The sequence below is a fragment of the Elaeis guineensis genome, chromosome 8 (genome assembly GCF_000442705.2).
Source record: "Elaeis guineensis isolate ETL-2024a chromosome 8, EG11, whole genome shotgun sequence".
Taxonomy (NCBI): domain Eukaryota; kingdom Viridiplantae; phylum Streptophyta; class Magnoliopsida; order Arecales; family Arecaceae; genus Elaeis; species Elaeis guineensis.
In genome coordinates, this window is record NC_026000.2 from 12,563,198 (window position 1) to 12,576,274 (window position 13,077).

At 36.6% G+C, this 13,077-nt stretch overlaps 1 protein-coding gene across 1 annotated transcript; it reads right to left on the reverse strand.

The window, feature by feature from the left end:
- Positions 1-691: 691 nt before the first annotated feature.
- Positions 692-10,661, reverse strand: LOC105050132 (signal peptidase complex subunit 3B). The gene is made up of 6 exons (XM_010930027.4): positions 10,407-10,661; positions 9,935-9,982; positions 3,959-4,021; positions 3,725-3,778; positions 1,482-1,568; positions 692-956 (listed from the first exon to the last, which is right to left on the reverse strand). The coding sequence occupies exons 1-6, from the start codon at positions 10,530-10,532 to the stop codon at positions 831-833; spliced, it is 504 nt and encodes a 167-aa protein (XP_010928329.1). The 5' UTR covers positions 10,533-10,661; the 3' UTR covers positions 692-830.
- Between the last annotated feature and the right edge of the window lie 2,416 nt (positions 10,662-13,077).

The window sequence follows — 13,077 nt, forward strand, 5'->3', positions numbered from 1 at the left end:
AACATGGCTGTGATTTGGAACCAACCAACCCTTACTCGCATAAAACTAGGTTGACGCTATTGTTCCACGGGAGAAATTATAGATCATGTCTCAGTTCACCATCTCCGTACTGTGCTAGTCTCCGACTGCCATGTCAATATGGTGAACTCTAAATTGGTTTTTACGATATATCCAGCTCCTTGAAACCATGACCGAGTCACTGATTCGAATCCCAGCCTGTTCAACTGATACATAGGCATAGCAATGAATTGAAAATAAATTGGGCAGACCATCACCCCTATCCATCACATACTTGTCTCGAGATATGGCGGGGCAGATTGAATGAAGCATGCTAGGTAACGTTATAATTTTTTTTTGAAAAAAATGGCCTCGTGAAGAGAGAGAGAGAGAGAGATTCAGATTAGGTTCAAAATGATTTTTACCATTATCTATACCCATCTTGGATCAACCCATCCACTCCGGATCGGGTATCCAATGGAATGAAATAATTGCCATCTTTATGCAGAAGTAACAGCCATGCAAGATTTGTCACTAAGTGAACAGTATTTTGACGGCTTTCTGCGCAGAAAAGCCGGGACGATGGCTCGACAAGGAGCATGTGAATTGGAGCCACCAGCTATCGTTCCAATGGTACCTACTTGCGTGTCCACTATGACCGTAAAAGGATGATACAAGAGACTGAAACCAGATCTAGAGTACGAAAAGTTCATTAAATTCCAATCTCTATCCTCCCTGAAACTTCAATAACTAGTCATTTCGATCATAGTCACATATCACTCTGCCTTTCCCTTGAAATTGGGGAAAAAATGGGGAGGAAGTTACACATGCTTCTATCTGTACTCCTCGGGGAGGCGATATCCGGTCATAACTATTTTATCAGCAAACATCTTTCCAGTCTTGGGCATGACATGCCAGTGCAGCGTCAAGTTGAAGTCCTTGCCTCTGAGATTGCTTCCCTACACCAAATAATCGTATAAGTTAAAATGCATTCATTTGACAAAGGTATTGACAGATTGCTACAGAGATCACATGCTTGTTTGGTCTCTCCACAAGTCTACACTAAACAATCACAAAATTTTACTGACGAGCTGGAAAGACACACACACACACAGAGAAGGGGGGGGGGGGGGTAAATGCCAGAGATTTTAAGTAAAAGATTATTCTACAGAAAAAAGCAAAGGATTATGAGTAAAGGGAAAAAAAAAATCAAATATGAACATGATTTTCTCAGAAGATAAAATCTTTCCAGACTTGGTTCGGGTTTTGAATTTTAGAATTTTTGTGAATTATTAGACACGAATCACAGGATAAACTTGCTTGATTATATAATTGTGCATGTATTTATGCAGGAGAATGCATGTGTTAGTAGTGGATGATGTCCAATGAAACTGGAGAAAGGAACCTTCGGTGAGGCAAGAAAATAAGGTGATAAGTGCAGTAGGCAGTAGGCAGGAGTCATACGGAAGGCTCGAGTGGCTTACCTGGTCAATAAAACGGTACTTGTTTGTGGTGTGAATCCAAAACTTAGCATGCTCTTTTGATGGTATTATTCCATCCCAAAGTGAAACCTGCCACATTAACACAAGCTGAAAAAATAGTTTCTAGCAAGAGTAGTCTGCTGATCTATGTGCCGATAACTAATAAAGCATGGACATCAGAAATATTATATAACTACACGCCTGGCATATCTATATTGACGTCCGTGCATTTGCGATAACAAAGACAGATAAACCACAGGCTCTTTCAAGCTGCCAGTGGCAAATCAAGCAGTCTCCTTTTAGAAAGTTCTGGCATCTATTGGCACTAACCAAGCCGGGAAAGCCAATAATGAATTAAATAATCAAAACTCTGGGCACATTGCTTGACCTATGTCCAGACGCAAACTTCAAGCTTGTTCAGATGATAAGCCACCTCAGGTTCCCTACCATCAACTAGTTTAAGATTCTTATGCAGCTCGAACAAAACTCATACCCATCCTGCTTCAGAATCTTAGAATACCCATATCAATATTATCCAAATTGGTTATCATTATTTTCCAATAACCAAAGCCATCCGGAGCTCTCAGTTCATCATGAGGCTTCTACCATTTACCAAAAAGTTGATGAGTTTCAAGCACCGATACTAATCATTCTGTCCCTCCTAGCTAAGAAGGTTCCTTTCTAATGCCAACAAGTCATAAGATCATCTCATCAAGATGGTGCGATTAAACTGTATATAATTTAGGGTGTATTTGGTTAGTCATTAAAAAAATACTTTTTTTGCTTTTTGATTTTTAAAAAGCAAAAATCAAAAAGCAATGTTTGGTAACACTATGAAAAGCAAAAAGCAAAAATCAAAATAATCAAAATAATTGCTTTATCTGCAAAGCAAAAAATTTTTACTTTCCAAAACTTGATTTTCTGCTTTTTTTTTGCTTCCCTACATCTAAAACTCCAAACCAAAAAGTAAAGAGCTCGAACCCTTCTCCCTTGTCGAGCTCTTCACCTCCCCACCCCCTTCTCCCTCCCTTTCCGAACCCTTCTCCCTCGTCGAGCTCTTCACCTGCCATCCCCAAATGTTGCTTTTTGCTTTATAGTAACGTAGTTATCAAACATACTTTTTGCTTTTTTGCTTTTACTCTAGCAAAAATTTAAAAAAAAAAGTACTTTTTGAAAATCAAAAAGTGTAACCAAACGCATCCTTAGGGTACGTTTGGTTAGCCATTAAAAAAAATATTTTTTTGCTTTTTGATTTTTAAAAAGCAAAAATCAAAAAGCAATATTTGATAACGATAACATCATGAAAAGCAAAAATCAAAAATCAAAACAATTACTTTATATGCAAAGCAAAAATTTTTTACTTTCCAAAACTTGCTTTTCTGCTTTTTTTGCTTCCGCACATCTAAAACGCCAAACCAAAAAATAAAGAGCTCGTACCCTTCTCTCTTATCGAACTCTTTACCTCTCCACCCCCTTCTCCCTCCCTTCCTGAACCCTTCTCCCTCGTCGAGCTCTTCACCTGCCATCCCCAAATATTGCTTTTTGCTTCGTAGAAACATACTTACCAAACATATTTTTTACTTTTTTGCTTTTACTCAATAGCAAAAATCAAAAAAAATAAAAAATACTTTTTAAAAATCAAAAATCAAAAAGTATAACCAAACGCACCCTTAATTAATGGCCTATGGGCAGTTTGTAGCATTGAGAACAGTATTTATGCTTTCTCTTTGCATTGACTTCCCTCTGGAATTTAGTTTACAAACTTATCCGTGAAGTCCAACATTAGTTAACACTTCCCAGTATTGCTCCAAAAATTCTCAATATACAAATACCATGCTTTACCCCATATGGAAGTCAGATTTGATAAAGTTTGAATAGAGCCTTTACTATTGTTTCTGTGTCTGTCATATGTCATGCAATATATTCACCAAAATGGTGACCATAATGTCTTCTCTCTCTCTCTCTATATATATATATTTAGAGTTGATGTCACATAAAACGAAAACTCACTTATCCATTTGATAATCTACATAAAATCTACTCAGTGCACCATTAGTAAGAAAAGAAATCATATTGTATAACAGTAACATGTGATGAAAAGCATGTGATTAAATTTGAGTGCAGATGTACAGGCATAGGTCTACTTGTATACATTAAAAAGCAAAAGACACCATATTCTACAAAATTCATAATGAGTGACGATTCTGCATTACTGAAAGTGATAAAGTAATACATGATAAACTTACCTGATTCAAGGCATTTTGTGCGGTCTCATACTCGGCTGCTACAAAAACAAATACCTGCATCATAGAAAAATATTAGACAAAAAATAATGCTTGAATCAGTGTTGAACTCCTGAATACAAAGCATAGATATCATAAGCCACTACAAGAGAGAAAAATTGATGTCTATTAATGATGATATTAAATACTATAACAGTAGATGACTAGATAACAATAAGTATTTTATACAACAAATACCTGTTTAGTGTTCCAGGTGAACATAGATGAAAGATCGGCTGAGATGTTCAACGTCAAGCTGACCTGGGTAAGAGAGAAAAGAAGTAATAAGAATAAAGAACAAAGAATAAAAAGGCAATGGTCTTTCCACCATGCTATAAAGTGTGCTTCAGCACTGTTATAGAATTGCATTTAACAATACAACCACCATATGTATGTACCCTAAGCCTTAACCAGCAAGCCTTATCCTGTTTACATTGGATGAAAAATTTAATCCAGATTGCAATTTAATAATGCAATATTCATATTATCATAAGATATATGAAAGCGTAAAGTTGTCGATAGTGCACAATTAGGTCCAGGTAGAATAAAGACACTTCATTAGAACGTCAAAAGGAAGATGATTCCAAAATCATCAGTGCAGACAAGAACTGATGAGGATGGGATCACGCAGAAGTCTGACAACAAACATGTGATAGAAAACATTCTTTTTCTGATTTAAAAAAAAATAGGACTGCTTTATTATCATTGATATTATTGCATAGAGGGTTCTAAGATGGATAAAACATGCTAGTCATGTCTCGTATTCCTCTGCCAGACCTGAGGGACTGGCCTATCACAATTGTACATATTAGGTCATTGACCCAGTTTAGTAAATCAAACTTGTTCACAACCTTCAACATTTGCTCCTCAAACTCATGACATCAAAGAGCCAAATTCATCTTCCTGGCCTAAGGATATTTCTACAAAATTATTTACATCATGGGTGGGTCATTGCAAAATTAAGGTCCACAATTTGATATTTAGCCTCAATAGCCCTGTCGCAGAGGTACCCCATCACAGCACAAATTGACTAGACTGTCACCGAAATCCAGCAAATTGACTAAGGCAGTCAAAAACTATAGATAAGTATACAGGCAATGGTAGTTTTAATAATCCAACCTCATGGATGCATAGCATGTAAGAACATTATGATGGTTTCTCTAGGCTACCCTGCAAGCAAAGCCAACTATTTGCTTTTTGGTGACAGGCTGTGGTACACCTACTTTACTTGAATGTTATCTATAATGCATCTTCTTTTGATAAAACAGATCTTGTGAAACAAAATTTTATTCACTCCTCGTCTAAACCTATAATTTTTTGCTACCATTAATACTATTCAATAATCTAATATGCCTGAATCTGTTTTTCTGAAATCATTTGTTCTTTGAAACATTAGTAATAAAAATAGCAATAAGTCTTCTAAATTTAATCACAGCAATGAAAATCCCCATAACATCCTCTTCAAGAACGGGTCAAATTTTCTATTAGAACATTAAGAAAATCCATCAAATCCTATCTTCTTCCAATTTTAACATCATTCTTCTTATTTCACCTGAGTTGTTTTTTTCACCAATATCCATCACAGCATTATCTACCTTCTATCCTACTGTTGCATCTCTTAGGCTCTGCATTTGGTTTGGGTTGATGCAGAATAACCCTTCTTGTCCGGCTTATCCTGCCAAACAATCACTTTTGCTCCAGTTTATAGCACTTTAAAGGAGAGGTAAAACAGGGACAACAGCCACCTTCTGCTTTGCCTAACCTATTTAATCCAAACTAACAAGCTAGAGTTACTCTGCCAAAATGGCGGAACAGCTCTAAACTAGTTGACCCCTTGCATTCTTTCCCCAAAAAATACTGGCTAACACATTTAACCTAGCTGTTTCACTAACCCTGAACTGGACATGGCCTAAATATTTAAAAGCCATAATGTTCTTCTTGATTTTCCTTTTCTTCTAAGTTATTCTATCTACTTCAACCTCATCCTTGAAGATAGTTCTCCCATTTGCTGTTACGTGATAAAACAAAATATCTCTTTCCCCATAACAAAATCTGTCATATGATATTAAGCACTAGATCTACCTCTTCGTAGAGCCTTACACAAAACCTTAAGCACTGCTTTCTTGGATCTTCATTCCTGCACCTAATTTTTATTCCAGCATTCCTCAGTTTTTCCATTCATTTTAAGATGAAAAAACCATAGCATCCAAGTCATAAACACCACAAGCCAGAGTCCCTCCCTCTCCATTCAAGTCTAACATAGTAGGGATATTGTGAAAGGATAGGTCCAAAAGCCCCATTTATATGGTTGTCTAACTTTTTTCGCAACTCAATGCTCATTAAACCCCTTTGTGTTGGTCAGCATAGCAACCTCCAAACCAAGAGCACTTGTTTATAAGAAGGTTTACAAGACCGCTTCTGAAAAAGCAAATGCAGAACAAGCATAATCAAGTTCAAATTTACAATCCAAAACTTTCCCAGATAAAAGCAAATCAAATGACATTAAATCCCCAAACCTTCCAAACACCACAAGTTGTTCCACAATGATTTGACCTAACCAACTCTTCCTAAAGATTTGATCTAGCTTTAGATGTCATTATGACCAAGCACAATAGCTAACAGCCATTGAAATGTCAACCCACTTTTCATTTGAACTCTCTTTACTAAATAACTCTCCACTAATCCTTGTCAATGTGTACTCCTATCTCATAAGAAAACCAAAACACCATATTCCTTATCCCCTTTCACTAGATACACCTTAAATTTAGTATCCACAAAAAGATCTCCAAATCAGGTCCATCCATCCACAACCTATGTTTTTAAAATGTAAAACCTACTGGATTTTTCTTCTTTTCTATCCTTCCCTGAACTCAAAGAGTTCTAAAAGGGATCTTTCTTATGAATACATGATGCCCCTCATACTATTAATCTCTTAAATTCCTTGTCCAAATTCATCTATACATGGTGCAATGCTTTTTCCATTATTGTACTGCTTCTCCTTGAAGGTTACATCAATTTTTCAATTTTTTGCCTTCCTTGCAGCTGTTTAGGGAATCTCCTAGCTTTTTCTGACATATCTGTAAAGAAGGATTGCAACCTAATACCAATATTAGGAGCTTATGAGCGTGCATACATACATACAAATATATGTAAATATATGTGTGTATGTGCATTGAAAATTACACACACACACACACACACACACACCCCACATACATATCAGTCATGCAAAGCACTTCTTAAAATGATTGCTTTAACATCCTCTGATGCCTCAGTAGTTGTCATAAACCAATCTAAGAAGACCTCACAGTTTGCATAACCTATCCAATCTTTCATCCTTTGCAAGCACAACACATGTATGATAAAATCATATGATATTTACTGTGGAAATATTACAACTACTCTTGAAACTAAAATCCTTTATTTCTTTGTTATAGCTTCCTTCACTGCTGTTTTAGTTCCCTTCTTCCCTCACCAAGGCTACCTAGATGTCTAAACCAAAGCATCTAAGCCCCTGATCCTCCAAAGGGCCTTCTTATATAAGAGTATCACCTCCCATGATAATGTGCAGCAGATTAAATTTTTAGTCTCAGCAAACTTTTATCCAGGGTCCATGTTAGCTTTAAAATCTCTTAGGAAAATCGTTCTTGCACTCTCTTCCTAGGTGCTTCCTGTTCTGTTCCTTTTTCAGAGTTCCACATCCCCAAACCCACTCCTGCTTCTCATAATTTAAATCATGTGATATCTAATTTGGAATCTATACAGCCTTTAATTCAACATGATCTGCCAAGCCATGTTGCAAGATCTGCCTAGCAGCTACCCATTTATTTGAGAAAATACATCCTCCCACATATAACTGAAATTCAAATCAAAGCACTTGGTGTCGCTCTGAAGCCCTTTAAACAAAAAATGTGATGCTCGATCAATCTCAAAATAGATCAACTCATCGCTACTATGAATTTCCTGCACAGGGCACCAATAGCAGAACTAATCCTTCTTTGGTTCCACAGCATAGCCTTCTTCAGTTCAACAATTGAAGGCAACAATGTGTAAAAAAAATAATAAGTTAATGGACTGACTCAGCTTCCACATCAGGTCAATCTTCCCTAGCCTTCCATCTGTAAGCCTCCTCCACATGTTCTCCAAAAAGGCATGTGCCGTTCCCTCATTGGGGAAATTGAAACAAGGCCATGATTTGAATACCCTCCCACTTCATTCACTCCAACATATGGAATGCTAGAGACCACAACTAGAGACTTCATCTGGAATTAAAAGACCAATAACAAGAACTAAAACACTTCCATGATGCCCTCATCCCCTAAGACATGCTGTATGAAGAGATGGGAATGAAAGCTTCCTATTGAGTAAACAAATATGGCAACTCAAACTTTCTTGAAACATACTGATGAGACCCCTTTGTCCTCATAAATGTGAATCCTTCCACTCTAATGCAATTTCAAATCATTCACTCCATCATAGCCATCTCCAGCATGAGCAAGAATCTAGTCAAAGAATATTGCAATTAGCAAAAGATCAACATGATCAAACTTTTATTGATTATTGCCTTCCTCCAATTAAACACCATAGCGACTAAGGCTCTCTTTTGAAACTCAAATGAGCAAATGTAAGGTATCCTTTAGAATCCACTTTTCTTACCATGACCAAGGATTCAAGTTCCAGTAGAATGTCCCATAGGACATCGGGATGGGGCATCATTCCATGTGTCAGGATAGGGCCTTCCCACCATCATCCCAATGTCCCGATCAACATGTCTTGGGACATCCCCTGTCCAAGTATCGGGTGGGCACGACGACTGCGTATCCCCTTCCATGAAAAATCGGGACAGCTCTGTTCCATGGGATTTAAAACCTTGACTATAATCCAATAGAATTATCCTCTTCTCCTTTTTCTTAGAAATGATCACCCTAACATCATAAGTGATACATAAACCACTAGCTTGACTATGCTTCCAATGTCACCTACAATGCATGCAATTTAACATGTCGACAACACACGTTAGCAATGTCAGTAAACATATGCTAACACTAACAACAAAGCTCTACAACCAAATCACCGATGGCTAAGTTCAATTATCTAGCAGTTTGCAACTAGAATCTGATGATGTGCATCATAGCAATTCATCCTTTGAATGCCTCTAATATGGCAACACTATCATTCTTTAAAAAATCCACATTGCAAATAACTTCAAATGACCCAATAAGGAATTTCATTTTTGCACTCACATTTCAGATGAACATAACTTCACCACAATATTGGTGGATTTGTTAATTGTAATCATTGCCAAGTTTTTTTTTTTTTTTTTGAAAAAAAAAAGTCTTAAGTTTTGATTGTGGATGATCATCATTTTGATAATTAGGCTCAACTTAGTTACCTCAAGTGAAAAAAATTTAAGTACCAGGATGTAGTGGATAGTGTTGCACACTTTGACAGCTATGGGGATTGTTGAATCCCCTGATTCCCTGGAGGAAACACAGATACCATACACAAAGAATCATCTGCCTTGACCAATACCGACATTAACCATGATCTCAGTTTATCTCAACTAAAATGGAAGGTGGGCAAATTTCGGAAAGAATCAAGATTTCCAAGACCTCAACTGATATATAGCAACCATATATCAAAATCTCAAATAATACAGCAAAATTGATACTAGCAAGTATTTTATGAATTAATTATGAGATTTATCAATTTAGTAAACCTACTCAAGGTAGTAAAAAGTAATTAGAAATCCTTGAAAAGTATTCCAAATTCTGATATTGTATCTGTCAATATCTCAGAATATATCAGATTATATCAATTGAAATAGTAAGGGATGAGATTCTACATATATGTAATAGATGACTGCTCAATACCGACAAAATGAAGATCTTGCTGTGATGGAAACTTTGGTCTACCCTATGAAATTAGAGGCACTGATAATAAAACAGGATCATGTTTGCAACACTTGTCAGCAACAATGAGTTAGCACATAACTACGAACAAGTAGAGAGCCAAAGGACCTCAAAATTGATGGCTGTAATGCACTATGACAATTTCATCTCTATCCATGTTTAATGGGGGCAGAGAAAGAAGGGAGATAATATTATGTTATTAAGCAAACCTATTATTGCATCAAAAATGTATTATGATAGTGCTATAAGAATGGAGAATCACCTCGTCATTTCCGTTTGGTTGCTTTTGAAACCAGTTTATGTTCAAGACCTGAAAAATAGATGGTTAATAAAGTAAAAAAAGACCAAACAAAGGGCGTTTAAAGGAAAAAGGCAGATTTACCATCAAATTTTCAGTTTTTTTTTTTTAATGAAAAAACTACCTTTTAAAGAGCTCATCGATGTCTACTTCCAAGTCTTTAAAGATCCGTCATCTTAAATCAGATACCCTTAAACATTTACCAAAGCAAAAGCAAAAGCCATATCTCAAAATAGTGAAGATGATATTTCTACCATCGATATCGGTTTAATCTTTCTTGAAAATATCATCTTCAAATCCACATCAGCGTCCAGACGAATCATGCTTTGAGATAAAAAGAAGACCAAATTTCTAGGGTTTTAGGGGTCTAGGATCTTTTTTTAAAAAAAAGAGATTCCGCTTCTGAGTCCGGGGACGGGGTGGGAGATGTTGATACCTTGACGTCGGCGGTGGGGGTGGGGACGTTGAAGTTGTCGGAGAGGGAGGCGAGAGAGCACATCACCGCCAAGATCGTGACAGCGAACGTCACGAGGGCGTTCGCGCGGTAGCCGAAAGAATGCATCGCTGCCGCCTCCTCTTCTCCTCCCTGTCGTCTTCGTCTCCCTCGCCGCGGCCACCGCTCTCGTGCCCCAGAGATCGAAGTCAGAGGTAACCGTCTTTCGTGGCTCGGCGTGGTCGAAGACGGCTTGTCTGAGCCTATAGATTGGAGGACTACGTGTACGTGGCAGATGCCGATTGGTTGGAATACGTGGGACGGTGGTGTAAAGAAATTATTGCCTGGACCACGCCCAGCTAGACCGGCGCACATCTCGGAGCCGTGCACGGTGGATAACGCGCAATCGGGAATTCGTGACATACAAGGGTTGATGTGGCATGTTATCCACCGTGGGATCTCGATGGTCTACCTAGACCACCCCCAGGCAGTAATTTTTCAGGGGGTGTGAGCCCACAAAAAATACGGCACCCACAATGCCGATTATGACTAGCGAATGCAGATCTTGAACAGTAATTTAAAAAAAAAAAAAAACGTAGAAAAACAGTAGTTGTTTATAGTTGATGGTTAAGTTATCATGATCTGATTATTTTTGGACTGTCGGTATGATGAAAACATGTGGTACTGGAGAAATCAGTAATTAATTAAAAAAAGAAAGAAACAAAAGAAATCTCCTTTAAACCCGCTACAATGCAATGAACGGCAAGTGCCGGGCAAATGCTTGGTATCAGAAGATTTTTAAAAAAAATCTCATTTACAACTTAATCTAATGTCAAATATATAATACATGTGAGTGATTTCACATGAGAAATATTTCGTAAGCGGCAATAATTCCATTATTTGATAATTTGCCCTGGAAACGCATTTAGTGCAAGTTGAGAGAATATTTGCTTAGTGCAAAATGGTGCCAGGCCAATAAAAAATGACGATAGACCAATGGCAAGAGCAGAATTGTGCCGGATCCAGACAAACAATGTTGTAGACCAAAGAAAGAAAATAATAATATGGGTTAATTGGACAATAGCAGAGCAATAATGTCTTGGCTATAGCCACAAATTAATAATAGTGAAGGTAGCAGGATAGTAGCTTGGTGATGCAGTGGTGCCATTACGGCAAAGATAGATGTTGTTAGTGCGCAAAGTAGTGGAGGCGCTATGAAGAGGGGATGGTGGTAAAATATAGATGATGGTGATATTACAAATAAGATAGGAAAGGTAAGTGTTAGGGCATTATCATTGTTTGTCCATTATAAGACTAAGGGTACAGATTGAGGGTATGTAAAATTAGCAAAGTGTGGAATAATATTTTTCTTCTGTCAACTTGAAAGCAATTTCTAGTACAACTTCACATGTTCATTTAATTTAAAGAAGCATTATTTGATGAATGACTGAAATCGCTAATAATAATCCTTAGGATATTATAAGTAGCCGGGGCATGTTTGGATGACCTATGTTTATAGTTATTCTATTGTTTGATCAATGGTGGTTATAGTAGATTCAAACGAAAGGAGGTGGGTGGTTGCAATAATATCCAACATGTGCAGCACACAGGACCGATGCAATTAAGGATTGTTACATTAAGTTATTTGGAAATAGAAATAAATGGTTGAAACGGGCCAGCTAATGATAGTGTCGTGTAATATAAAAAATAGATATAAAACATGATGAACTATAAGTCGTTTAAATACGAGAAATTTTCAAAAAGTATTCAAAAAGATGGGATCATCATGACACCTATGATAATACAAGGAACAATACAAAGGCGCTGCAACAAGTGGAAAGGGAAACACATTTTTGACTCCCCACTCTCTCTCTTTTTTTTTTGATTTTTATCCATTGATAAAATTGACCAAGATTTTCTTTATAAAGAAAGAATAAAATTAAAAATCCATGCCTGATCATAAGTAAATCTGCCATTTATAATTATCAATATTAGACAACCTTCTACTCCAAATATGAAATGTTCCTTGCCACGATGAAAATTCCACTATCATCTCAACACAAAGATATATATTATTTTGCAAAATTTTATCAAAATTTTACAAAAATATTATTTCAAGCCTCATAATAATAAAATTTATTTAGTACTTATTATAGCTTGTAATCAAAATTGGATGCTTTATACATAAGGACAAATTATCTATCTGAACACTATCAAGCTTCATATAAAAATAAATTCAAATGTAAGAAATTATTGCACGATGCACATGTCCATCATAGTTCTCTCTAAACATGACAAATTGACAAAAGAGAAATTAATGCTTGAGTATTTTTTTACTAACATAATTTAAAAGCAAATAATAGATTTACGAGCTTCTATCTTCTTAGCTGCCTTCTTCTCTCCTGCAAGAAAATATTTTAGCAATCGTTAGCTTTTTTAACCGATTCTATCTATATTTGAGGGCTTAACTACCCAGACACTTCAACATCGACAAGATCTTTCTCATCGATAAAACCCATGCCCTTGCATGAATGATGATGCTTTTAACATAACTCTTTAATGCACCAACCTTTTCTATACATAATCAAAGCACGTCTATTTTTCTATACAATATTTTAGAGAAAATTATTTTTGAATTTTTTAAATCTCTCTAAGTTTCACTCTCCTCTCTTCT

What these genes read in the sequence shown, in the direction of transcription:
- LOC105050132 (XM_010930027.4), bottom strand. Translation starts at nt 10,532, where the DNA reads ATGCATTCTTTCGGCTACCGCGCGAACGCCCTCGTGACGTTCGCTGTC. An exon ending in AACCAAACGGAAATGACGAG is followed by an intron (nt 4,022 to 9,934) that starts GTGATTCTCCAT and finishes TCTCTTACCCAG; the next exon opens with GTCAGCTTGACGTTGAACAT. An exon ending in AGTACCGTTTTATTGACCAG is followed by an intron (nt 957 to 1,481) that starts GTAAGCCACTCG and finishes TATTTGGTGTAG; the next exon opens with GGAAGCAATCTCAGAGGCAA.